The sequence below is a fragment of the Vipera berus genome (genome assembly GCF_964194415.1).
Source record: "Vipera berus genome assembly, chromosome: 1".
NCBI lineage: Eukaryota > Metazoa > Chordata > Lepidosauria > Squamata > Viperidae > Vipera > Vipera berus.
The window spans coordinates 218,653,207-218,673,238 of record NC_138202.1 but is presented as its reverse complement, the minus strand read 5'-3'; the positions used below and the strand labels follow the sequence as shown (position 1 = coordinate 218,673,238).

At 39.3% G+C, this 20,032-nt stretch overlaps 1 protein-coding gene across 3 annotated transcripts in view; it reads left to right on the top strand.

The window, feature by feature from the left end:
• The window catches only part of GRHL1 (grainyhead like transcription factor 1), a 65,981-nt gene that overhangs the window by 5,461 nt on the left and 40,488 nt on the right, over window positions 1-20,032 (top strand). For 2 of the 3 annotated variants that reach the window (XM_081313693.1, XM_081313692.1), the window contains exons 2-8: window positions 7,323-7,509; window positions 8,785-8,855; window positions 9,901-10,291; window positions 11,192-11,268; window positions 12,187-12,343; window positions 13,402-13,513; window positions 14,800-14,894. In XM_081313693.1, coding sequence (XP_081169819.1) covers window positions 7,323-7,509; window positions 8,785-8,855; window positions 9,901-10,291; window positions 11,192-11,268; window positions 12,187-12,343; window positions 13,402-13,513; window positions 14,800-14,894 — 1,090 coding nt within the window. The remainder of the gene's footprint in view (window positions 1-7,322; window positions 7,510-8,784; window positions 8,856-9,900; window positions 10,292-11,191; window positions 11,269-12,186; window positions 12,344-13,401; window positions 13,514-14,799; window positions 14,895-20,032) is intronic. The other variant, XM_081313694.1, reaches the window with a different exon arrangement.

Below are 20,032 nucleotides of genomic sequence, written 5' to 3'. Positions count from 1 at the left end.
TATAATTTGACTAAATTATTTTTTATTTTTATTTTATATTTATTTTTAGGAAAAAACACCGTCTCCTCATAATTTCGCCTGCTACTAGGCCACCTTATGGTGGCCAAATATCATAATAATTTACCCAGAAATGAATAAGTACAATCCTTTTGACTCATTTGTTTAAGTTGGTTGTCTTTATCTAGTTTTAGGAATTGTGTGGAGAACAGATTATCCTTTAGGTCAGCGGCTCTCAACCTGTGGCTGTGGACCCCGTGGGTGGTGCAATGTCACAGGGGCTCTGTGAAGGCCTGAAGAAATGTTATGAGTTAAGTCTTGGGGGTCTGTGCCCATGGTCTGTGGTCACTAAAGGTATTTAAAGGGGCCCGTGGTGAAGAAAAGTTTGAGAACCACTGCTTTAGGTCATATTATGCAGTGAGGACCCAGATTGTTGGGGGCAATTAAGCTGACTTTGTAATAATGCCGCTTGGGGGTGTGTGTGAAAGCCCTAATAAGCAGGCATATACATAGAATGTATACATAGAATGAAGGCTACTGCTAAGCTTGTAAGCCGCCCTGAGTCTTCGGAGAAGGGTGGGATATAAATGGAATTAAAATAAAAAAATAAAAAAAAATAAAATAAAATATTGAACTTTCAAAAGTTCGCAAACTTTTAAATCACCACTGTAAGAAACCACTTGGCTGAACTCAGATCCAAATCCTGATTCTGACTGAGGTCTTGGATGAAATTTGTTCTACCCTGAACAGAAGTAGTTGGAAAAGAAGTGAAGGACCTCAAAACCCAAACACTTAATGAAAACATAGGTGGCTTTGGGTAGAATCTCCCCTAATACCAGTAGAACTTTTTACAGCGCTTCCTAGTCTTCCAACAGCAGGAAAACACTTCATTGGCTTACTAGATACCTTGGTGTGCCCTTCCATATGCTATACAGACTGTGATTCACCTATTTCACTAAACCATAATAGGATTTGTTTAGTATAGTGTATATTCTCTCACCCCTTCAGTTGTAGTTCATTAAACCATGTCTTGTTTAATTTAAACTATTAAACCATATACGTGAATATCTAATCACAGCCAGTAATAGTAACTTTACAGATGGTGTTGGACAATTCTTAAAGACCTAGTACTTAAAATACATTTTCAATTATACCTATTTGGCAGACTAGTGTCCATCAAAATATTTCATATGCAGGTGTCTTTTAGACATGGATTACTTTTTTTGTTGAAGTTGTAGGAATAATAAAACTGTCCTGTACTCTTTGGGCTGAATTAATCCTAAATTTATTACTAAACTACAACAGCTTGCATAGGAAGATAGGAGACTTCAAGCAGGCGCATAATCTTGGTGCAACATCTACTAATCACTGGGTGGTTGCTATGTAGATGAGGGCAGTTTTAATCTGCTAGAGAAATCATGCATATTATTCATGGCTCTTTGTTCGAGGATAAGGGGGGGAATTAAGTAGAAAGTGTTGCACAGAATTTCACACACATTTTGGGAATCCTTCATGACTGTATGGGCAGACCTTCCAGATGAAGGACGTCAACAGTAAACTGGGTAATCTTAAGTGTTCCATTAAATATAGCAGAACAACCTGTAAATGCTGGACCTGCCTTGACTTCAGGAGCAAGTAGAATTTTAGTTTGGCCATATAATACAGGGCTTTTCAACCTTTTCACCCATTGTACCACTTTTAGGATATGGCAACATCTGAGTACTACCAGTCGCCTACCAAGGTGTCAAAAACGTGATGACCAAAAAAAAGAGGAAAAAAGTGATGAAGTACAGGTAGTCCTCGACTTACAACAGTTCGTTTAGTGACTGTTCGAAGTTACAATGGCACTGGAAAAAGTGCCCCCCAAGCCACAGCCGAGCCTGCCCATCCAGTGGCGCTCTTCCTCCTGTCCGAGGTTTTCATTGTTGTGAGCATTTCTGTTGAGGTGGGGGGGTGCTTGGTTTTTATTTCCCTCCCTCTTCTGGGTGGTTGCAGCAGATTTTGGTCACTTTACATGACCATGGGACACTGTGACTGTCATAAATATGAATCAGTTGCCAAGCATCTGAATGTAAATCACAAGACCTGTTAATGATGCAACATTCCAGCTGATTGGTGCTTCTGGGCTCAGCAGAAGCACCGGGATCAGCACCGAGCTCCAGCTTCCGCTGAGCCCTGACAGCCCTGCAGCTCCAGCCATCTCTTGCTTAGGCTTGTGCGGTGCTGCCACCGGTTCAGCTCATTCCCCTCCCTCGCTACCACTTTTCTAGGATGGTCGTGTACCACCTGCCAGGTGCCAATGTACCACAGGTGGTACCCGTACCACTGGTTGAAGAGCCCTGATATAATAGATTAGGGAGAAAATTAGGCAGGCAAAGGAATTAGTAGAGAAAGAGGATGGAAAGCAACAACTGCATTTACCCTGCGGAATCAAAATCTTGTCTGATGTTTTCAGTCGCTGACAACTGGTTAAAATGTACCCCATTTCTAACCTATTCTTGTTGCCATTAGAGAAAATCTGTTTTTGGTGATGCCAGTCTAATTTCAGCCAATGAAGGCACCCTTTCAATATATTTGATGTGATTATAAAACAAATAGATGTCCAGACAGGATGATGTAGTAAAAAGGTACATGTATAAAGTCATGGTCCCACAAAATAAAGAATTTAGAGCTGTGCTAATTTCTGGATTTAACAAAGAAAAGGTGATTTGGAATACACATTGCACCTGTCAGCAGCTACTTAAAGAAACTGTGTCTTTCCACAGGCACACACACTGGCAGACATACAATCCCAGTAAAATATGCTTTTGATTTAAGGAAATTCTGACTGGCCTAACATGCACACCTACACACATTCCAGGCCATGCTTCAAAGGCAGATCTCTACATAGTCCTACTAGGATTTTAAAAGTAACCATTAGAACCTAGATTTTCGTCATGGAATTAAAATTTTAGCTATTTTAGGACTTGTAAAACATGGATTTTGAAGACAGTGACAATTCACAACTAGGTGGACTGAATGAAACTTCTCAGCTCTTTCAAGAGCAGTAGCCTGTTCTAGAAGTTACCTGTGGATTTTTAATAGGACAAATCCTTATTTTGCAGAAGAGTGTATAAATGGTAAAACAGGTGAAGGTGGAAAAAACTATTTTGCTTGACAGGCATTATTTAGATTTTAGGTATGGGGATAAATCCCAGAATGCCCCTTAGGCTGTGTAACCAGGTTACATAATTTGGCTTAATCCAGCTGGTCACTAAAATACCTAAATCTATTGTTTCATTTGGGATTTACTGGAAGAGAATGGTAAATATTATACCATGCCTCAGCTTTTTTAGGTATCTCTGCTAAGTATTTTCATGAACATACTACATGAGTAATGTGGGAGGAAAATATATCCTGTGTGAAATCCCACACGATTGCCCTATGGAGCAGTGGGGACCACATCTCTCTTTCAGTTAAGAGCGGAACTCACTGGCTTCCATCCCCATATAAATCAAGCAATTCAGAAATAAATTCTGTCCAATCGATTGCAAACTTCAGAGAACTCTAGGTGATTTTCTGTCCTTTCCTTACAGAAATTATAGCCCAGAGCAAATCCAGCAGTTCTTGTTCTTTAATCTGAAAGTTTGAATGATAGAATTGAAAAGGACTTCAGAGGTTATTTTATTCTGCCTTGCTGCTGAAGCACTTTGCACAAATGGATGCTCAGACTGCTTCTCTAAAGGAGAATATACCAGTCCATGAAATGGGCTGTTCTGCTGGCTGACGGTAGGAAACTCCTCCTAATTATGTACCCTGAATCTGTGAGGTTGAAGCCGTTGGTTCCGATCGTTGTCCCCTAGGCCAACAGCAACAATTCTACTTCTTCCTCAGTATGACAATCCTCTCCTCAGTCTTCTCTTCTGCAGGCAAACATATGTAGGTAGTTCCTTGCAGAACCTGATTTCTCATTCTCTCACCATTTTGGTTGCCCTTTTCTGAATCCCCTCATTTGTTGAAAATCCTTTTTAGACCACAGTGCCAAGAACAACAAGCTATTTCAATGTTATCTAAGCAAAGCAGAGCAGATTGGGACAATTTCTTCCTGTGCTCTATTCTTTGCTTCTGGACTCTGTGTTAATCTATCCCAAAATAGCGTTTGCTTTCTTAGCAGCCTCATTACAACTATTGGCTTGTTCAACTTGTAATCTTCTATAGAATACCTAAATATTTTTTTCAAATAGACTACTACCAAGCCAGGTGCTCCCCATCCTATACTTACACCTTTTCTTATTACTCCCTAGCTTTGGGATTTCGCAAATCTCCCAATTAATGTATTGTTTGTTTTGGCCCATTGTTCAAGTGTGACTAGGTCTTTTCTCTTCCTCTTCTCAATTGTTAACTACTTCTAGTTTGGGCCATCTGGAAATATGATAATCATCTGGGTCCAAGTTGTTAATAAAAAGATTGGACAGCTGGAGCCTTGTGGTATTCCTCTTGATATTATTATTAGTCTACAAGTTGATGTGGAATCCTTTATGAGTACTTTGTGGAAATGGTTATTCAGCGAATTATGAAACCAACAATTCTGTCATCTGAGCCATATTTTATACTTTTTAAAAAAAGGGGGGGGGGCATGTGTGATCAAGAGTGAGATTCATTTTCTCCAGCCAGGTGGCATTTAGATAATTGAGGATTGTTGGCTTGGTATTGTGGGAATTATAGTTCCCAACATCAGTGCCTGACAGAAAATAGTGTCCATTGTAAGTTTCTGCTACTTTTGCTTCAAGACTGATAGTTTCTTATGGTTACATGTGGTTCCACCCCTCCCAGAAATATATCATAAGAAGCAAAACTGATTCTGTCTTAAATACTAAATCTTGTGCACACTCAAGGACAAACTGTGTTTTAACTGGTTTAAAGCCAGCTCAAGCAGTATTATCTCATCTGCTGGGACAAAGCAGATATTGGATAAGCAGCATTTTAGAAATTACCTAAAAAATTCTGTGTTGAATATTTTAAACATATTTTCTAGCCAAAGAAAACCTTTAGATAGTGGGCCTTACTCTGTGCAAGTTTCCTTCTACACACAATGTTTGTTTGTTGGCTTGTTTGTTTGTTCATTCATTCGATTTCTATAGCCGCCCAACTTAACCAACTTGACTCTGGACAGCTATAGAAATCAAACAAATAGATAAATAAGTGTGCATGCTGAAATAAGAAATAGACAATTCACTGAGTTTAATCAATCTGAGTCACCAGAAATAAAAGTCTTGCTTGAATTGGGCCCTTTTTCGAGGGCAAAAAATGGTGTTGCCTTTCACACTGTTTTCTACACAGTTTCAGTTGATAGGGATAAGATTGCTGGCTAGAGGAGATATGAATGAACCATTTATTTATTTATTTATTTATTTATTTATTTATTTATTTATTTATTTATTTATTTATTATGGGACTTATATGACTTTATTGTCAAAGTACAACCATGTATACATTGAGATTGGCTGAGTCTCCCTTCGTGCCCCCCCCAACTCACAGTGACAACAAACCCACCATCTTGTTACACCACGTGAGCTAATTGCACAACACACCGGCCTCGCAAGTCAATCATACATAAAATTATAAAATTATTTCCCATTCACGAGCCTGACAGCCCATGGATAAAAGCTGTTCTTCAGCCTGTTGGTACAGCTGGCTATACTCCTATATCTCCTACCTGATGGTAGGAGAGTAAAGAGATACCGTCTAGGGTGTGAGTCGTCCCTGAGAATTTTCCTCACTCTTCCAAGGCAGCGAGCCCTGGCGAGGTCATCCAGTGGTGTCAGGGAACAGCCCACAATATCTTGTGCTGTGCTCACCACCCTCTGCAATACTTGCCTATCCGCGGCTGTCAGGCCAGCATACCAAACCACAATACAGTGCGAGAGGACTGTATCCAGCACTGGTCAGGCTACAGGTAGCTCTGAATTGCTGTGTTCTAGCTTACCAGAGGAGAGAAAGCTTTGGGACTCTATCCAAAACATAGAAATCAAAAATTGATATTTTTAAAATACAGATTTGCCTTTTGTTTGCCTTTTGCTTTTCAAGTTCGCATTACTTGTTCTACAAAAAGTAACTCCTCTCAAGCTTTTTCTATAAATATGTTGACTTTAAGTTTTAAACTTAATGGAAGATACTAATGTATTGTAAAAACAAATGTCTCTTACATATTATTATACCTGTTATCTACCTGTAGATCAAATCCCCAGGCGTGACTGGGAGGTCTTGACTAATTATCTGATTTGATGTCAGGCAAATACCAGTAGGTCCTTATATCCTTTAAAGCACATAAGACATCTCTTAAGTCAGGGGGTGTGCAAGCAAGGCCCTAGGGCTGTCTGTCCTTCTCATTTGGGTACAGTAAGCAGAACTCCTCCAGAAATTGTCACCAAATTTGAAATTTTTAACAGGCCAAAGTGGAAAATGATGAAGCATAATGGTGATAATCATACTAACTGTGTCATATCTAAATAATGATATTAAATTCCTCTTTTTGTCATGGCCCAATCTGATGTTCATTGGTGGCTCATTCCAAGACCAAATCAATTTTTGAATGTACAACAGGTTACAAATCCCTCCAATATTAATTTTGGCTGATCAGGATGATGGGGAATACTGAAATTCCAGTGCACGTGAAACTTGCAGTTTCACAGCCCAGAGGAACATTGAAAAAGGAATGGGATCAACATTCTTAAGTCACTGTGTACAATTTCTAAATTTTGATCATCAAAAGCTAATGAAAATGAAAATCTTCTGCCTCCTTGCATTCCTAAAAAGTAGAATTGGGATAGTAATACTCTACATTGTATAATAATAAAGTTGAACGCCAAGTTCCATAGCTGGGAAACAGCCTCTGAGTGTCTTTGTGTGCTATGGCCTTGCTGCAGAATGAATTGAGCCTGGCCAAGAAGGTGTAAGTTGTTAATTTAATATGCAAGATATGCACAGCTTACAAAATGTTGTGTTTATTTGTGAATGAAGTCAGACCATGCCAGTTAAAGTTGATGGGTCAGAGAATGGGTACCCTTCAGATTGTCATCCAACATTTCATCCTAAGTCATAATGTGGTTTGTTTTGGGTAAGTTTGAATCTAACCATTTTGGCGTAGCGTGTAAGACAACTCATATCTCCTAGATTCTAGTTACGTGTGGTCACTGGCACTATAGTCTGACACACAGCTTTAATGGGTGGTGGAAGTACTTTACCTTCTGGATGCCAATCAAAGTTTGTGTTCAACTTATTTGTACTGGTAATTGTATTTTGTTCAATCTCTCTCTCTCTCTCTCTCTTTCTTTCTCTCTCTTAAGCAAAAGGCCTGTCTTGGTTCTTCAGAATGATACCCTCTATTCCCAAAGACGACCATACACTAGTGAGGATGAAGCCTGGAAATCCTTTCTTGAAAACCCCCTTACAGCAGCTACCAAAGCCATGATGAGCATCAATGGGGATGAGGACAGTGCAGCTGCTTTGGGCCTCTTGTATGACTACTACAAGGTAGCTCATGGAAGCTTCGGACTGCTTGGATTTAATTTGCATTCTTCATGCAGGGGTTAGCAATGGAAAATTGTATGGGCTTCTGTCAGCCTCGTGTTCCTATTAAGACCTAAATATTTGAGCACCGCACTCTAGAATTGGACACGGCTGGACAGGGAAACCTTTACCTTTACCTACTTTTCTCTCCTCCTTAAGCCAAACCCAAGTAGGAGTACTGATCTCTCTTCAGAACTAACTGCCAGACTGAAGGGAGCTCTTGTAAAGGCATTTGGGGCTTTCTTTCATTTTGGTTTGCTTTGGTTTGGTTAATTTAATTTTGCAGTATTTGTATATTAAATCAAAGCAGTGTATATGTATGATTATCATGCATATGTATGATTATTATGCATAGTTTCTTGTGTGTCTTATCTCTAAACTGCCAAGAATCCTTAGGGATTCAATGGTCTAATTGTTATCATCATCATCATCACCATCACCATCACCATCACATCTTTTAATATACTGAACCTGGAGTTTCAACACAGAATTTCTGAAACATATAGACCAACCCTGAAAATTCTATGTTCTGATTCCAAGGTGAATTGTGGTTGACTTACAAGCCAACAAGTTGAGTCTGTATTTTTCCAGTGATTCTTGATTCGCATAGGACTGCACGCACGCACGCACGCGCGCGCACACACACACACACACAAACACCCCCCCCTCTGATTTGCTAAGTTGTGCTTAAAGCCATTTTGTACAACATTCTTGTCCTTTTGACAAATAGTTGCTTAAAGAGGGTGTTCCCACTGTCATTTATATGGTTTGTGTTTAGCAGACAAAAATGTTTGGATGCAAAGGTGTTGCTGATACAGCAGATTTCCATGCTGGAGGATACTGAGCTAACAAGCAAATTGCTTTGTAAAAAAATGTTGTTACAGTACAGATAATCTACTTCATGTTTACTAAAGCTGTGATCGTTATTCATTCTTATTTTTTTTAGACTGTAGAATTACTACAATATTTAGCATCATGCCTTAAAAACAAATGTTAAACTGAAATAGGAGATATACCAAATAGAATGTCTTGGCCATTATCTCCTATTCAGATGATAAAGCAGTTCTGAAGTTGTTAGCTTTGAAACAAGACTGTTTTTAGCTGGTATCTCCAAGCCAAATGCTTATGCTTTCAAAATGTATTTGTGATACAGTGTATTCCAGTAGTTGTCAATAATCTAAAAATTGTGCTTAGTTTTTGTTCTTTTAATAAAGTAATTGATACGTTTCATATTCTAAGGTTCCCCGGGAAAGGAGAACTTCTGCAGTGAAACCAGATGTAGACCAGTCTGATCAAGATCATGGAAAAAGGTTCAGTATTCAGTTTTGAAATGTGTATATACATGTTTTAAGCTAGGATCCTTTTTAAAGAAATGAATAATTTTTAACTACATTGAGATTTGGGTTTTTTTATACTGAGTTGACACCGATATTTTGTTTACCCTCAGCTGTTGATTAAATCAAAATATCTTGGCTTATACAAATTGATTAGCTGCAATAATTGTGTTAGCAAGTCACATTATTGTATGGCAAAACCAATCAACCAAGTTATGGTTTAATTAGTGCAAGATATGAATCCAGTGAAAGACTTTTTCGAGTCATTTAAAGCTTGAGTTTATGCAGAAATAATGCAAATGTCACTCTACTCTTGTTCTCGGCTTAATATAGGTAGATTAACATCAAATAAAGAAGTGTGTGGCTTAAACTTGGGTATTTCAAAAAGAATAAATTATTGGAAAATTCAAACACTAGGCATCTCCCAAAAGTCATTCATATTTTTTGTCCAGATTATCACTACAGATCAATAATAATAATAATAATAATAATAATAATAATAATAATAATAATAATAATAATAATAATAATAATAATAATAATAATAATAATAAATTTGCCTGTTTGGTCTATACTTGAGATACTTGAACTCTAATGAAAATGTGTGTTTTGTGAATACAACTGCTAGTGTAAAGCCTCAAGCTAGACATACCAACTATAGGATGGTGCTAAGAAATTTGTGAGAGATTACAGGGACTAAAAGACAATCACTGGTCAAAGAGGGCAAAGGACTTACCCCAATATTCAAAAATGCTAAGTTTGAAAGAAAGATTGTATGCATCTGTTTTGCCCCCTTATTTCTAGACTGAAGAAAATAAAAAAGGAGAAGAAATAGTGGAAGGGTCAGATATATTCCCTAAGTGCTTAATATTTCTGTTGTCTAGATTAGTTTTTTGCTCACTGGTAGCAATAGAGAATCATTCATAGAAGAATGGTTCAGCATTAGCTTTTCTCCTCTTGAAATTGGTTCTTTCTGCCATACACTTAATCTACCACTCAATCAGTTCTCTTGTTTGTTTAGGAACAGTATGCCAAATCTGACGGAACAGTCACTTATTTCTGCTGGGGAGAACAGAGTGCAAGTCTTGAAAAACATGCCTTTGAATATTGTCCTTCCACACAGTTCCCAAATGGGCATTGACAAAAGGGGGCACCTGACAACTCCAGATACTACAGTCACAGTCTCCATTGCATCTATGCCCACCCATTCAATCAAGACAGAAACTCAGTCACATAATTTTACTGTGGGCATTCCTCCAAATGTCTATCATCCAGAAGCACCTGAAAGGGTGGTGACTTTAGATCGGAGCCTCAACACTGACCAATTTAGCACCAACAGCCAGCCTCAAAATTCCCAGCGACGTACTCCTGATTCCACCTTCTCAGAGTCTTTTAAAGAAGGCGTGCAAGAGGTACAGAAATTGCCGGCATCTTTTGCTTATGGGTGTTCTTTGCCTAGAACTGGGTCTTCTGTAGTGATGAAGAAAAGCCACATAACATAACATTGGAATGTGATCTTGAGTAGACCATTGGCCTTCCAGAGAATTATGAAAATAAGTTCTTACTGTTGCAAATTATGGCTATATAAATCATAAAAACAGGAAAAGCAATAGGATTTTTCTTAACAAAATAATAGATGGGAATAATTATAAGAACTTTGATGAACCAGATGTCATCCCTTTGTTCCTGTTCATTGTCCAGACCAGGGGTAGGCAACCTTGGCTCTTAGACTCTGCTATAGACATTCATGTAAGATAATCACTATAGATTCTGAGTAAACATAATGAGATTATGTTGGAAAAAGTTTAAAAATGCAGATTTTAGAATTTTGGCTACTTGAATGTTGACCATCTTAAAAGCAGAAACTTACTCAAAAGCTCTGAGAATAAATAACAATGACATTCCTTCTCCTCTCCCTTCTGATTTTGAATCTACTTACTAATCTGTACAGGGATATCAAGTTCCTATTTAAATCTTATGTAAACCTGAAATTTCAGTCCAGTGGATTAGAAACAGAAGATTTTTTTTTCAGGCTGGATATGGGTATATAATTCTAAATTTAAAACAAAAGCATCTTCTGTACGGTATGAAATTGCTAGCAAGAGAACATGGCTCATTTTACAGGATGTGGCTCACTCAACTTGAATGTGAGCAAATTATGTTAGTGTGATACATGGGTTACCTGGTTCTATCCTAAGCTTGTTTTATATCTGAATTATGGATGTCAACAAATAGTCTATTAATGATAAATGTATTGCTGAAGTACTATTTTAAAAAGGCTGTTTGTCTGAAATCTTAATGAATATCTCCAGGTTTTTTTCCCTTCTGAACTGAATCTTCGGATGGCCAATGTGAATTCTGAAGACTATGTATTTGAAAGCATTACTGGGTAATTGTATTTTCCTGCAAATTTAGCTCTTACACCATAGCTGGGTTCTGATGCTCTGCAAGCTTCTCTTGGCACACCTCAGATTTGTTCGGTCCTCTTGCTCATGCTCTGTGTGTGAAATGATGGAAGCCCTGAGTGGGAAGATTTGACCATTCCTCCCATAATCCTTTTGGAAATATCACTTGAATCAGAAAATGTACACAAGAATAGGTAAAACGAGGTACTTTTCCATCCCTGGCTCGAAACTTAAAAGTTTGGCGTTGCAGATTGTAAAGCTGTGTGGCCTCGCAAAGAAAAGCAGGTGGATTAATACTGAGTCTGTGGAAGTGTATTTCATTGCTCTCTTGGTGTGCCACAGAAAGTGAGCTGTGAATCAGAAAACGCTTCTACCACAAGCACATTAGTGGGTCTCAGGCACTCTTTTTGTGGCTTTAATCAGAGTGTCTCCGAGTTGGGGGGAGAGTTGGGGGAAAGTGGAGAGGCTCTTTTAACCAGACAATGAAAACGAGGCGCTTCGAAAGCATTATATAAATGTTATTATTTTACTCTTATTACTTTGTATGCAGTATTTTTTTCTCATCCTACCCAAATATAAAATACTGTAACCCAAGTGTAGATTAGCGAGCGTAATACTTTCACAGCAGTTGAGCAATCAAGATACATCAGATTTTTATATCAGAGTACCAAATTCTAGATACTTCTGGTGGCATTTTTAAATTCTGCAAACTCTCTACCTCATTCATGGGGAAGGTGTCATTTTATATTTCCAATCCTCCTGCATTTCTCACATATCTGCAATTTATGGTCAGTCCCACTCTTTGGTCTTCCGCTCTAACATCTAGCGCATTGGGATTGTTATGTTTGGATGACTTCATGAAATAAGTTGTTTGTAAAACTTCCTGTTCTGACTTTTTCCAGGAACAACTTTGAATATACGTTGGAAGCTTCAAAATCACTTCGGCAGAAGCCAGGAGATAATACGATGACTTATCTAAACAAGGGCCAGTTTTATCCCATTACACTGAAGGAAATTAGTGGTGCTGAAAGAATCCATCAACCCATCAGTAAAGTTAGAGTGAGTTATGATTAAAGAAAGTGTGTAGGAAAGAAACTAATGGGAAAGGCTTGTAACAGCATTTCTGGTGTGCAAAAGGGGAGATGATTCGTTTGTAGATGACCCAAACTTCTTATGGTCTACCCATAATTTGTAGGACTATAAATAATCCATGACTGTTCTCAATTGACTTTAATCTGATCCATCAACTTAATTCTCCTCTTTTTAGTTTTTCCTTAGAATATAAAGACAGTTTTTTTGCTTACAGTCTGTAGTGCTAATCCGAATTAGCCCAATAGTTTTTGGACCAGATGTGCACAATTCTTTCTTTATGCTCTTTACAGTGGTCATTAGGTAGATCAGGCTGACAAATAATTACTACCTTCTTCATTCATGATATTCACATACATCAAAACACCTCTCCTTGAAAAAGTATGAAATCATGAACAATGGCAAATTTTTGTGGCTGGGCTGGTTTAATTTTGCAAAAACATGTAACTGATTATGATCTTATAATGAACCAGACTTAAATAGTGGTTCTTCCTTCCTTTTGGAAGAATGTAGGGAACATCTTGAAATACCATCATCCTACTTATGATTATGGTGCTTCCTAAAACTATTCCAAGTTTTGATATCTTGAAATGTTATTGTCTGAAGATATTTGCTTTTGCTGCTGTTGTAGATCCTACCTCCAGAACGTTATTTTTCAGCCTGTGAGATTTTTAAAAGAAAGGTGTTGCTGTTCTGAATAAAAGAAAGAGGAAGCGTTATAGCCTTTTCCCTGGCTTTCAGGGCACCCTTCATGGTTAATTCCTTGCGGCTGCTACTGTCCTCGTCAAATCTGAGAAGCTTGTTCTTCTCAACTTGGAAAGTTCACTTCACTTGTCCCTCAGAGCCCACCAATACAGATGGCAGAGATAATTTTCCAGAGTTGCTAGTCCTAGGTAGTTGCTGTCCACCCTTCAGCAAAAAACAGGGACTCCCACCCCCTCTGCCACTCTCACCATATGGCTTTGCTTTTAATCAAGGTTTTCTCCTCTCCCCCCCCCCCCCGCCTTTCTCTTTCCTCTTCTTTGCAGAGTGTCATCATGGTTGTATTTGCTGAGGACAAAAGCCGGGAGGATCAGCTCAGGCACTGGAAGTACTGGCACTCCAGGCAACACACAGCTAAACAAAGGTGCATTGACATAGGTAAGAAGCTCTCAAGCAGCAGGTGCCAAAACTCAACTTAGCAGGTTTCAGGTGTTGCGTTTGCTTGTGAGCTCAGGACCATCTTCAGTCAATGCTTTCCGTGGCTTCCAATCTTGTCTGCCCCTCTTTTGGGGTTTTGATGGAAATCCAACTGGCCATCAGAACATCTCAGTTTGGAGAGAATTACAGATTTAAACCAATATACAAATCTCTGTTGCTCGGTCAATTGACCGACCAATCGTTTGGTCAAATGGATCCATAGTTGAGTAACAGAAGTTTGAACTTGCAAGGGACGTTGAAACGAATCTAATGCTAAAAGCTGGAGAATGGTTCATGGGGTGGACTGTGTTTCAAGCAGATGGTTGCAAGGTTGCTCAAATAGAAGTGGCCATGGCTGTTAGGGCTTTGTGCTGCAGTATCTGCCTATATTAAGTTTATCGTATCTGAACATTGCAGAAGTTTGAATAATCGTATTTTCTGAACTTCATTACATTTTCAGTCATCGCTTCTTAGAATCCTCTTTTTCTTCTGTCCCTCTTCCCCAAAAGAACATTTTTTTTAAAAAAAAAATTCTTATCCCCAAAACCCCTCTGGCCTCAATGTTGCCTGTAGTTCATGCCATCAACCCTGGAGCTTCTTGGCCCTACAAATGTATGGATTAGAAATTGTTACTCGGTGCAGAGGGAAAGACACTCTTCACATGAACAAAGCTGCTATGGCTTCTTAGTCAGAGATCTGAAAGGACACTTTGAGGTTGCTAAACAGGTTCTAAGATTGAGACACTGGCAGGCGTCAAGCCCTAGGTACAGTTTGGGCAAGGAGATGAAAGATGACATTACAGATACCCATTTGCGTACAGCCAAGCTGTCATTGGCCCATTTCCAGCTCCTTTGGTTTGAAGGCTGGGTTGCAGTCAATTTTTCTCTCTCTTGTAAATAAAAGTGGGGATTAGCACTTAAAGGCAGACACACATGCAAATCTTCCTTTATTATAAGTTTTTATGAAGAGCAATATATCCTAGTTGTGCTGGCTAGCATTTTTTCAAGCAAAATTGAGGGCATGACCAAGGTAGCAGGTATTGCCTGTCTTCTTTGCTATTTCTTAATTTCATTTCTTGCAGTGTACTTAAAAAAACAAAACTTAAAGGGGTGCCCAGAGAATCATTTAGATTTCTTTTGTCTTCTCTTAAGACAGTTCAGAAGAAAAACGACTGCCTAATTTGTGTCTGTGTTTGTCAGTCAACTAAGCTATTTTAATATATTTTCCCTCCTTTATGTTGTCAACAGCTGATTATAAGGAGAGCTTTAACACCATAAACAATATTGAAGAGATAGCCTATAATGCCATCTCCTTCACTTGGGACATTAATGATGAAGCAAAGGTAAGTGCCAAGGCTCTTTATTTTTATTTATTTTTTATTTAATTCCATTTATATCCCGCCCTTCTCCGAAGACTCAGGGCGGCTTTACAAACTTAGCAGTAGCCTTCATTCTATGTATATGCCTGCTTGTTAGGGCTTACACACACACACCAAGCGGCATTATTACAAAGTCAGCTTAATTGCCCCCAACAATCGGGGTCCTCATTTTACCTACCTCGGAAGGATGGAAGGCTGAGTCAACCTTGAGCCTGGTGGGACTCGAACCTGCACTAATTGCAGGCAGCTGGTGTTACTTAAGGAGGCATTAGCCCACTGCTCCACCAAGGCTCTTTATTCCCGATGCTTTTGAGTATTAAGGAAAGAAAGGGAAAGCTTAAGTTGAGAGCCAGTTCTCTCTAACAGGTAAGCCACCAAGCTAGAAAAATGTGAATTCTAGTCTCACCTGAGGCATGAAAGCCAGCTGGTGACTTTCGGCCAGTCACTCTGTCTTAGCCTATGACGTCAGGCTTGGATGACAAGCTGGTTAGCCAATTCCTGTCCTGAATCAATGGTTGGTTGGTCCAAAAAAAAAAAAAAAGCAGATTCTGCACTTGTGGGAAAACACTAGGAAGAAAAGAAAAGTTCTCTTGAAAACAAACTATGATGAAATAGCGACTAAAAGATTGCCAAAAGCTTTCTGGGAAAATAAAGTTTGAAGCTGATGAAAGCATCACAGCTTTGATTATGAAATGGCACGAAGCCCCCCCCAAAAAAGGTAAGCCTTTTCTGACTACTTCCCCCCCCCCCCCCGTTGCCTCTGGATTTAGTCTGATCAAAAAAAGCATTGGGCCTTTTCGGTATTCTTCCAGCAGAAGACAAGGTGGTTGGTTCAGCATCTGAGACTGTTGTTCTTGTTCAAACACATAGCTTTCAGTCATTTCAGTTTAAACAGAGGTGTGTTTGCAGGCTGGAACTTGTAGTCCTCTGCAAACAGTCCATCTCCTCCACCAAGTGTCCTTGCATGTCAGTTGAATGGAGTCATCCTTTCATTTTCCATTTGCTCTGTGGATATCACTAGATAGACTTATGGTGATGTCACCTATGGAACTTTCCCTGTGTTTCGATACGGAGCTTTCAGGGAATGCTGGGCAACCTAATTTGCCACTCTGAGTCTCCTTGAACAGGCGGCCTACACATTTAATAAAAATAAATAAATAATTCTCATATTTATTAGATGTTCAAAAGGGAAGCAAAATTTGATCAATGTGCAATAGCCAAAATTGTGTTATCCTATTAAGAAGGGTTTTCCAAGCCATCAGTTTGATCTCGATTGGCAAAACCTCTTGGCTAGTTCAAAAATATTCTCAACTTTGGCAAAAAAAAAGATATTCAGAGTTATTTGAGTTATTAAAAGAATTCTCAAATGATTCTGAAATAATTTCTTAGAATTTGGGGGGTGGGTTTCACACTGGAAGCCCATCCATGCTCATGATGGGCTTAACTGTTTCTAAATTCACCAAGGTGTCTTGGGACATTTCTATCATGTCCTAGATGCAGCAGTGATCTAGGTCTCTTCTAGCAATGTATAGCTTAGGGAAGCTGTTTTTAACTGGTACCTGTCCAGGTGCATTACTCTCCAATTCCCATAAACATTAGCCAATATAGTCAAAAATTTTGTTCATTTTGGCTGAATATGTGAATTGAAGACCAATGTATGTGGAATGAATTTGGGTAGAAAAGGCTTGTCTAATCTGCTATGAGTCCTATAAAGAGCAAGTATAGATCGTGGAAAGGGCAGCTGTGGAAAGGATCTTTTCACCAGGAATCCATTTGGAGCTAATAGAATCCTGACCTGATAGAGGATTTAATTGCAATGGGGAACTAGAAAGCGGCGCTCTTGAAATCCAGTGGCAAATTCAGAGGTTTATTAATGTAAAGAGTATTTTTTTAAAAAAACTAAATAGATCGAACAGTGACTTTATACACCTTTAGTTTTATTTATTTATTTATTTATTTATTTATTTATTTATTTATTTATTTTTATTTTAATTCCATTTATATCCCGCCCTTCTCCGAAGACTCAGGGCGGCTTACAAGCTTAGCAGTAGCCTTCATTCTATGTATATGCCCTAATAAGCAGGCATATACATAGAATGAAGGCTACTGCTAAGCTTGTAAGCCGCCCTGAGTCTTCGGAGAAGGGCGGGATATAAATGGAATTAAAATAAAAATAAATAAATAAAACTAAAGGTGTATAAAGTCACTGTTCGATCTATTTAGTTTTTTTTAAAAAATACTCTTTACATTAATAAACCTCTGAATTTGCCACTGGATTTCAAGAGCGCCGCTTTCTTTCCTGAAGAATTTCGGGCTGGGTTTTTTTCAAGGTCTGTCTCTTGCTAGGGATCAAAAGAAGAATCTGTCTTGCACGGTTCTGTGTATACCTCTATTTAGGAGAAGCTGCTAAATAATTACAAAAAATAGCATCCTGAATATGACCAGTATGCCAAGACTTTCTGAATAGTAATTCTGGCCTCCTCGTGTGTATACATATCTATGTGTACATATAGGGGAATATGGAGACAGCCTTGAGGAAGGAAGTGTTAAGTAAACATCAGTTTAGCCCTGGTGTAATAAAAAAAACCCTCACGATAATCCTGACCTGTTTCTGTTTAGTATCGGAGAGAAACTCTGATAGGTTTTCAAGATTCTCCTGCTATTATGCCCTATAACAATAAAGTAGAGTTCCGGTATACCTTGCATTTCCTGTTCCCACAGCTGCAGCACCTGTAACAGATGTACAAGAAGGACTACAGCATTTCAAGATGCATTTCTGGCTGCATGTGTGTGTGTGCATGTGTGGGGGGAAGACTGCTGCTGTTTCAAATGTCATTCCTCATCTCCTCTCAAACAAAACAAAATTTAGCACAGAAGCTTTATGTTGGAAAGAAATTACGTCTGTCTCTGCATCAACAGAATAACTTTCTAAAAATGTCTACGGAGATTGTCAGTCATCCAGGTCATAGTTGTCCCAAAAGTGCTTTTTTTCCGAAAGCGCAACTGGATGAGAAGACGTTTCGCTTCTCATCCAAGAAGCTTCTTCAGTTCTGACTTAAATCCTTCCATCTGCCACCGTTCAGTCAGAACTGAAGAAGCTTCTTGGATGAGAAGCGAAACGTCTTCAAGGAAAAACAAAGTACAGTTACCTTTTGAAAAAAGCACCTTTGGGACAACTTTCTTAAAAATTGAATAAAATGGGACCAAATGTGGCAAGAGAAACCAACAAAAGAAAAATGAAATTTGGAAATAGGGTGGATATGGCCAGGGTCTGTGGGGAAAAGAAATCCAGGAAAATTTCCCCAGTGCTTTCCTATGGGGGATGCAATCAGTCTGTGGCGGGTTGCTGATTCCTCCATTCCAAATCCCTCTCTGTCTTCCTTCCTTGTTTTGTGGCCTTGTGCAGTCCTATTATTAAGGGGTTGGGAAGAAGTCCAGAAGCCATTTCTGCATCTTCTCCTTGCTCGTTTGGAACAAAGAAACATTTATAAAATCTATAGGTGAGAAGGAGCAGCTAATTCTCAAGTATCACCAAATGGGATTTGGAGTTGGACTACCTTGTAAATCAGCTTCCCTTTCTGGATGCGTAACTTTTTCCTACATTGCTCTAGATCAGGCGTAAGCAACCTTGGCTCTTTTATGACTTGTGGCTCAGGAATTCTGGGAGTTGAAGTCCACGACTCATAAAAGAGCCAAGGTTGCCTACCCCTGTTCTAGATCCTGAATTCAAAAGTATGGTTTCCAAAGCAGTTCTAATGACATCACTACATTCAGACCAAGAGTTATTTGTTGAAGAATAGTACATCACTGGAACTCCATGTACACAAACCGTAGTATTGATGGCAGTGATTGTATATTTGATTGAGAGGATAATATTTTTCATAGTTAGTCAGAAGGATCTATTTCAGTAGGATCTATTCTCAACTAACAGTTTTTAGGACTGCAATGTCAGTCTTTCTAGAGCAGGGGTGTCAAACTCAATTTCATTGAGGGCCGCATCAGCATTGCGGTTGCCCTCAGGGGGCCAGGTGGGTATGGCCAGGGTGGGCGTGGCCTACTGGGTGGGCATGGCTAGAGTGCGTATGGCCTACTGGGTGGGCATGGCCAGCTCTACATCGTTCGCATCAAGGGTGCCTATGGGGGCCTGGGCAGGAGTGGGACAGATCTGAGGGTCTCTGGCAGAAGGAGGGTCTCTGGGCCAGGGCCAAGGCAGTGGGGGCCGTTCCCTCACTGTTTCCAGGATGGCTTCGCGGGCCACATGAAACCACTTTGCGGGCCGGATCCGGCCCCCGGGCCTTGTGTTTGACATGTCTGTTCTAGAGGGTTATCATAAAATGTTAATCATAATCTGATACCTGGATTAAAATCTCTGTTTAGCTTTGAATAATTCACTTTCTTGGTGCGTTAAACCACATTCTCTCAACCTGTTCCCTTCATCTCTGTCTGCACTACGACTTGACTTTTGCCTTTTTAGGTGTCTTTTAATAGGTATACTTCCAAACAGAGCAGTAGGCTGTTGCCACGCACTATATTTATTTTGCAAAATCTGTGAGGCTCCTAGGCCTTTATATAAACATAATGTCCAAAGTACTGGGCTAGAAAGTAAGAGATCATGAGTTCAAGTTCCACCTTAGCCAAGAAAGCCAGCTGGGTGACTTTGGGCCAGTCACTCTCTCTCAGCCCAACTCATCTCACAGGGCGGTTGTTGTGTGGAAAATAGGAGAAGGAAGGTGTGTTGGATATGTTTGCCACCTTGAGTTGTTTGTAAAAATAATAAAGGCAAGATACAAATAAAAAAATGAATTAAAAGTCACTTACATATAAAAAAGTTGGGTGAGGTAGGAGACTGTGAAGACTGAGCAATATATTCCTTAACAGTCAAGCAACAACATAAGGAAAGCCTCTGTTGTGTATGTTCCCTGCCTCACCCCCCCCCAATCTCCACTCCCCCCCACACTTTGAATGCTTCAGAAAACATGAGAATCACAAGATTGTTGCCCTTTCCTTAGCTGCACCTGACAGATGATCTGGGCAAATGTTCAGAAGAGAGGAAATGGAAGGCTTTCACAGTTGAATTTGGCAGGGGACTCTTTAAGGAAGGA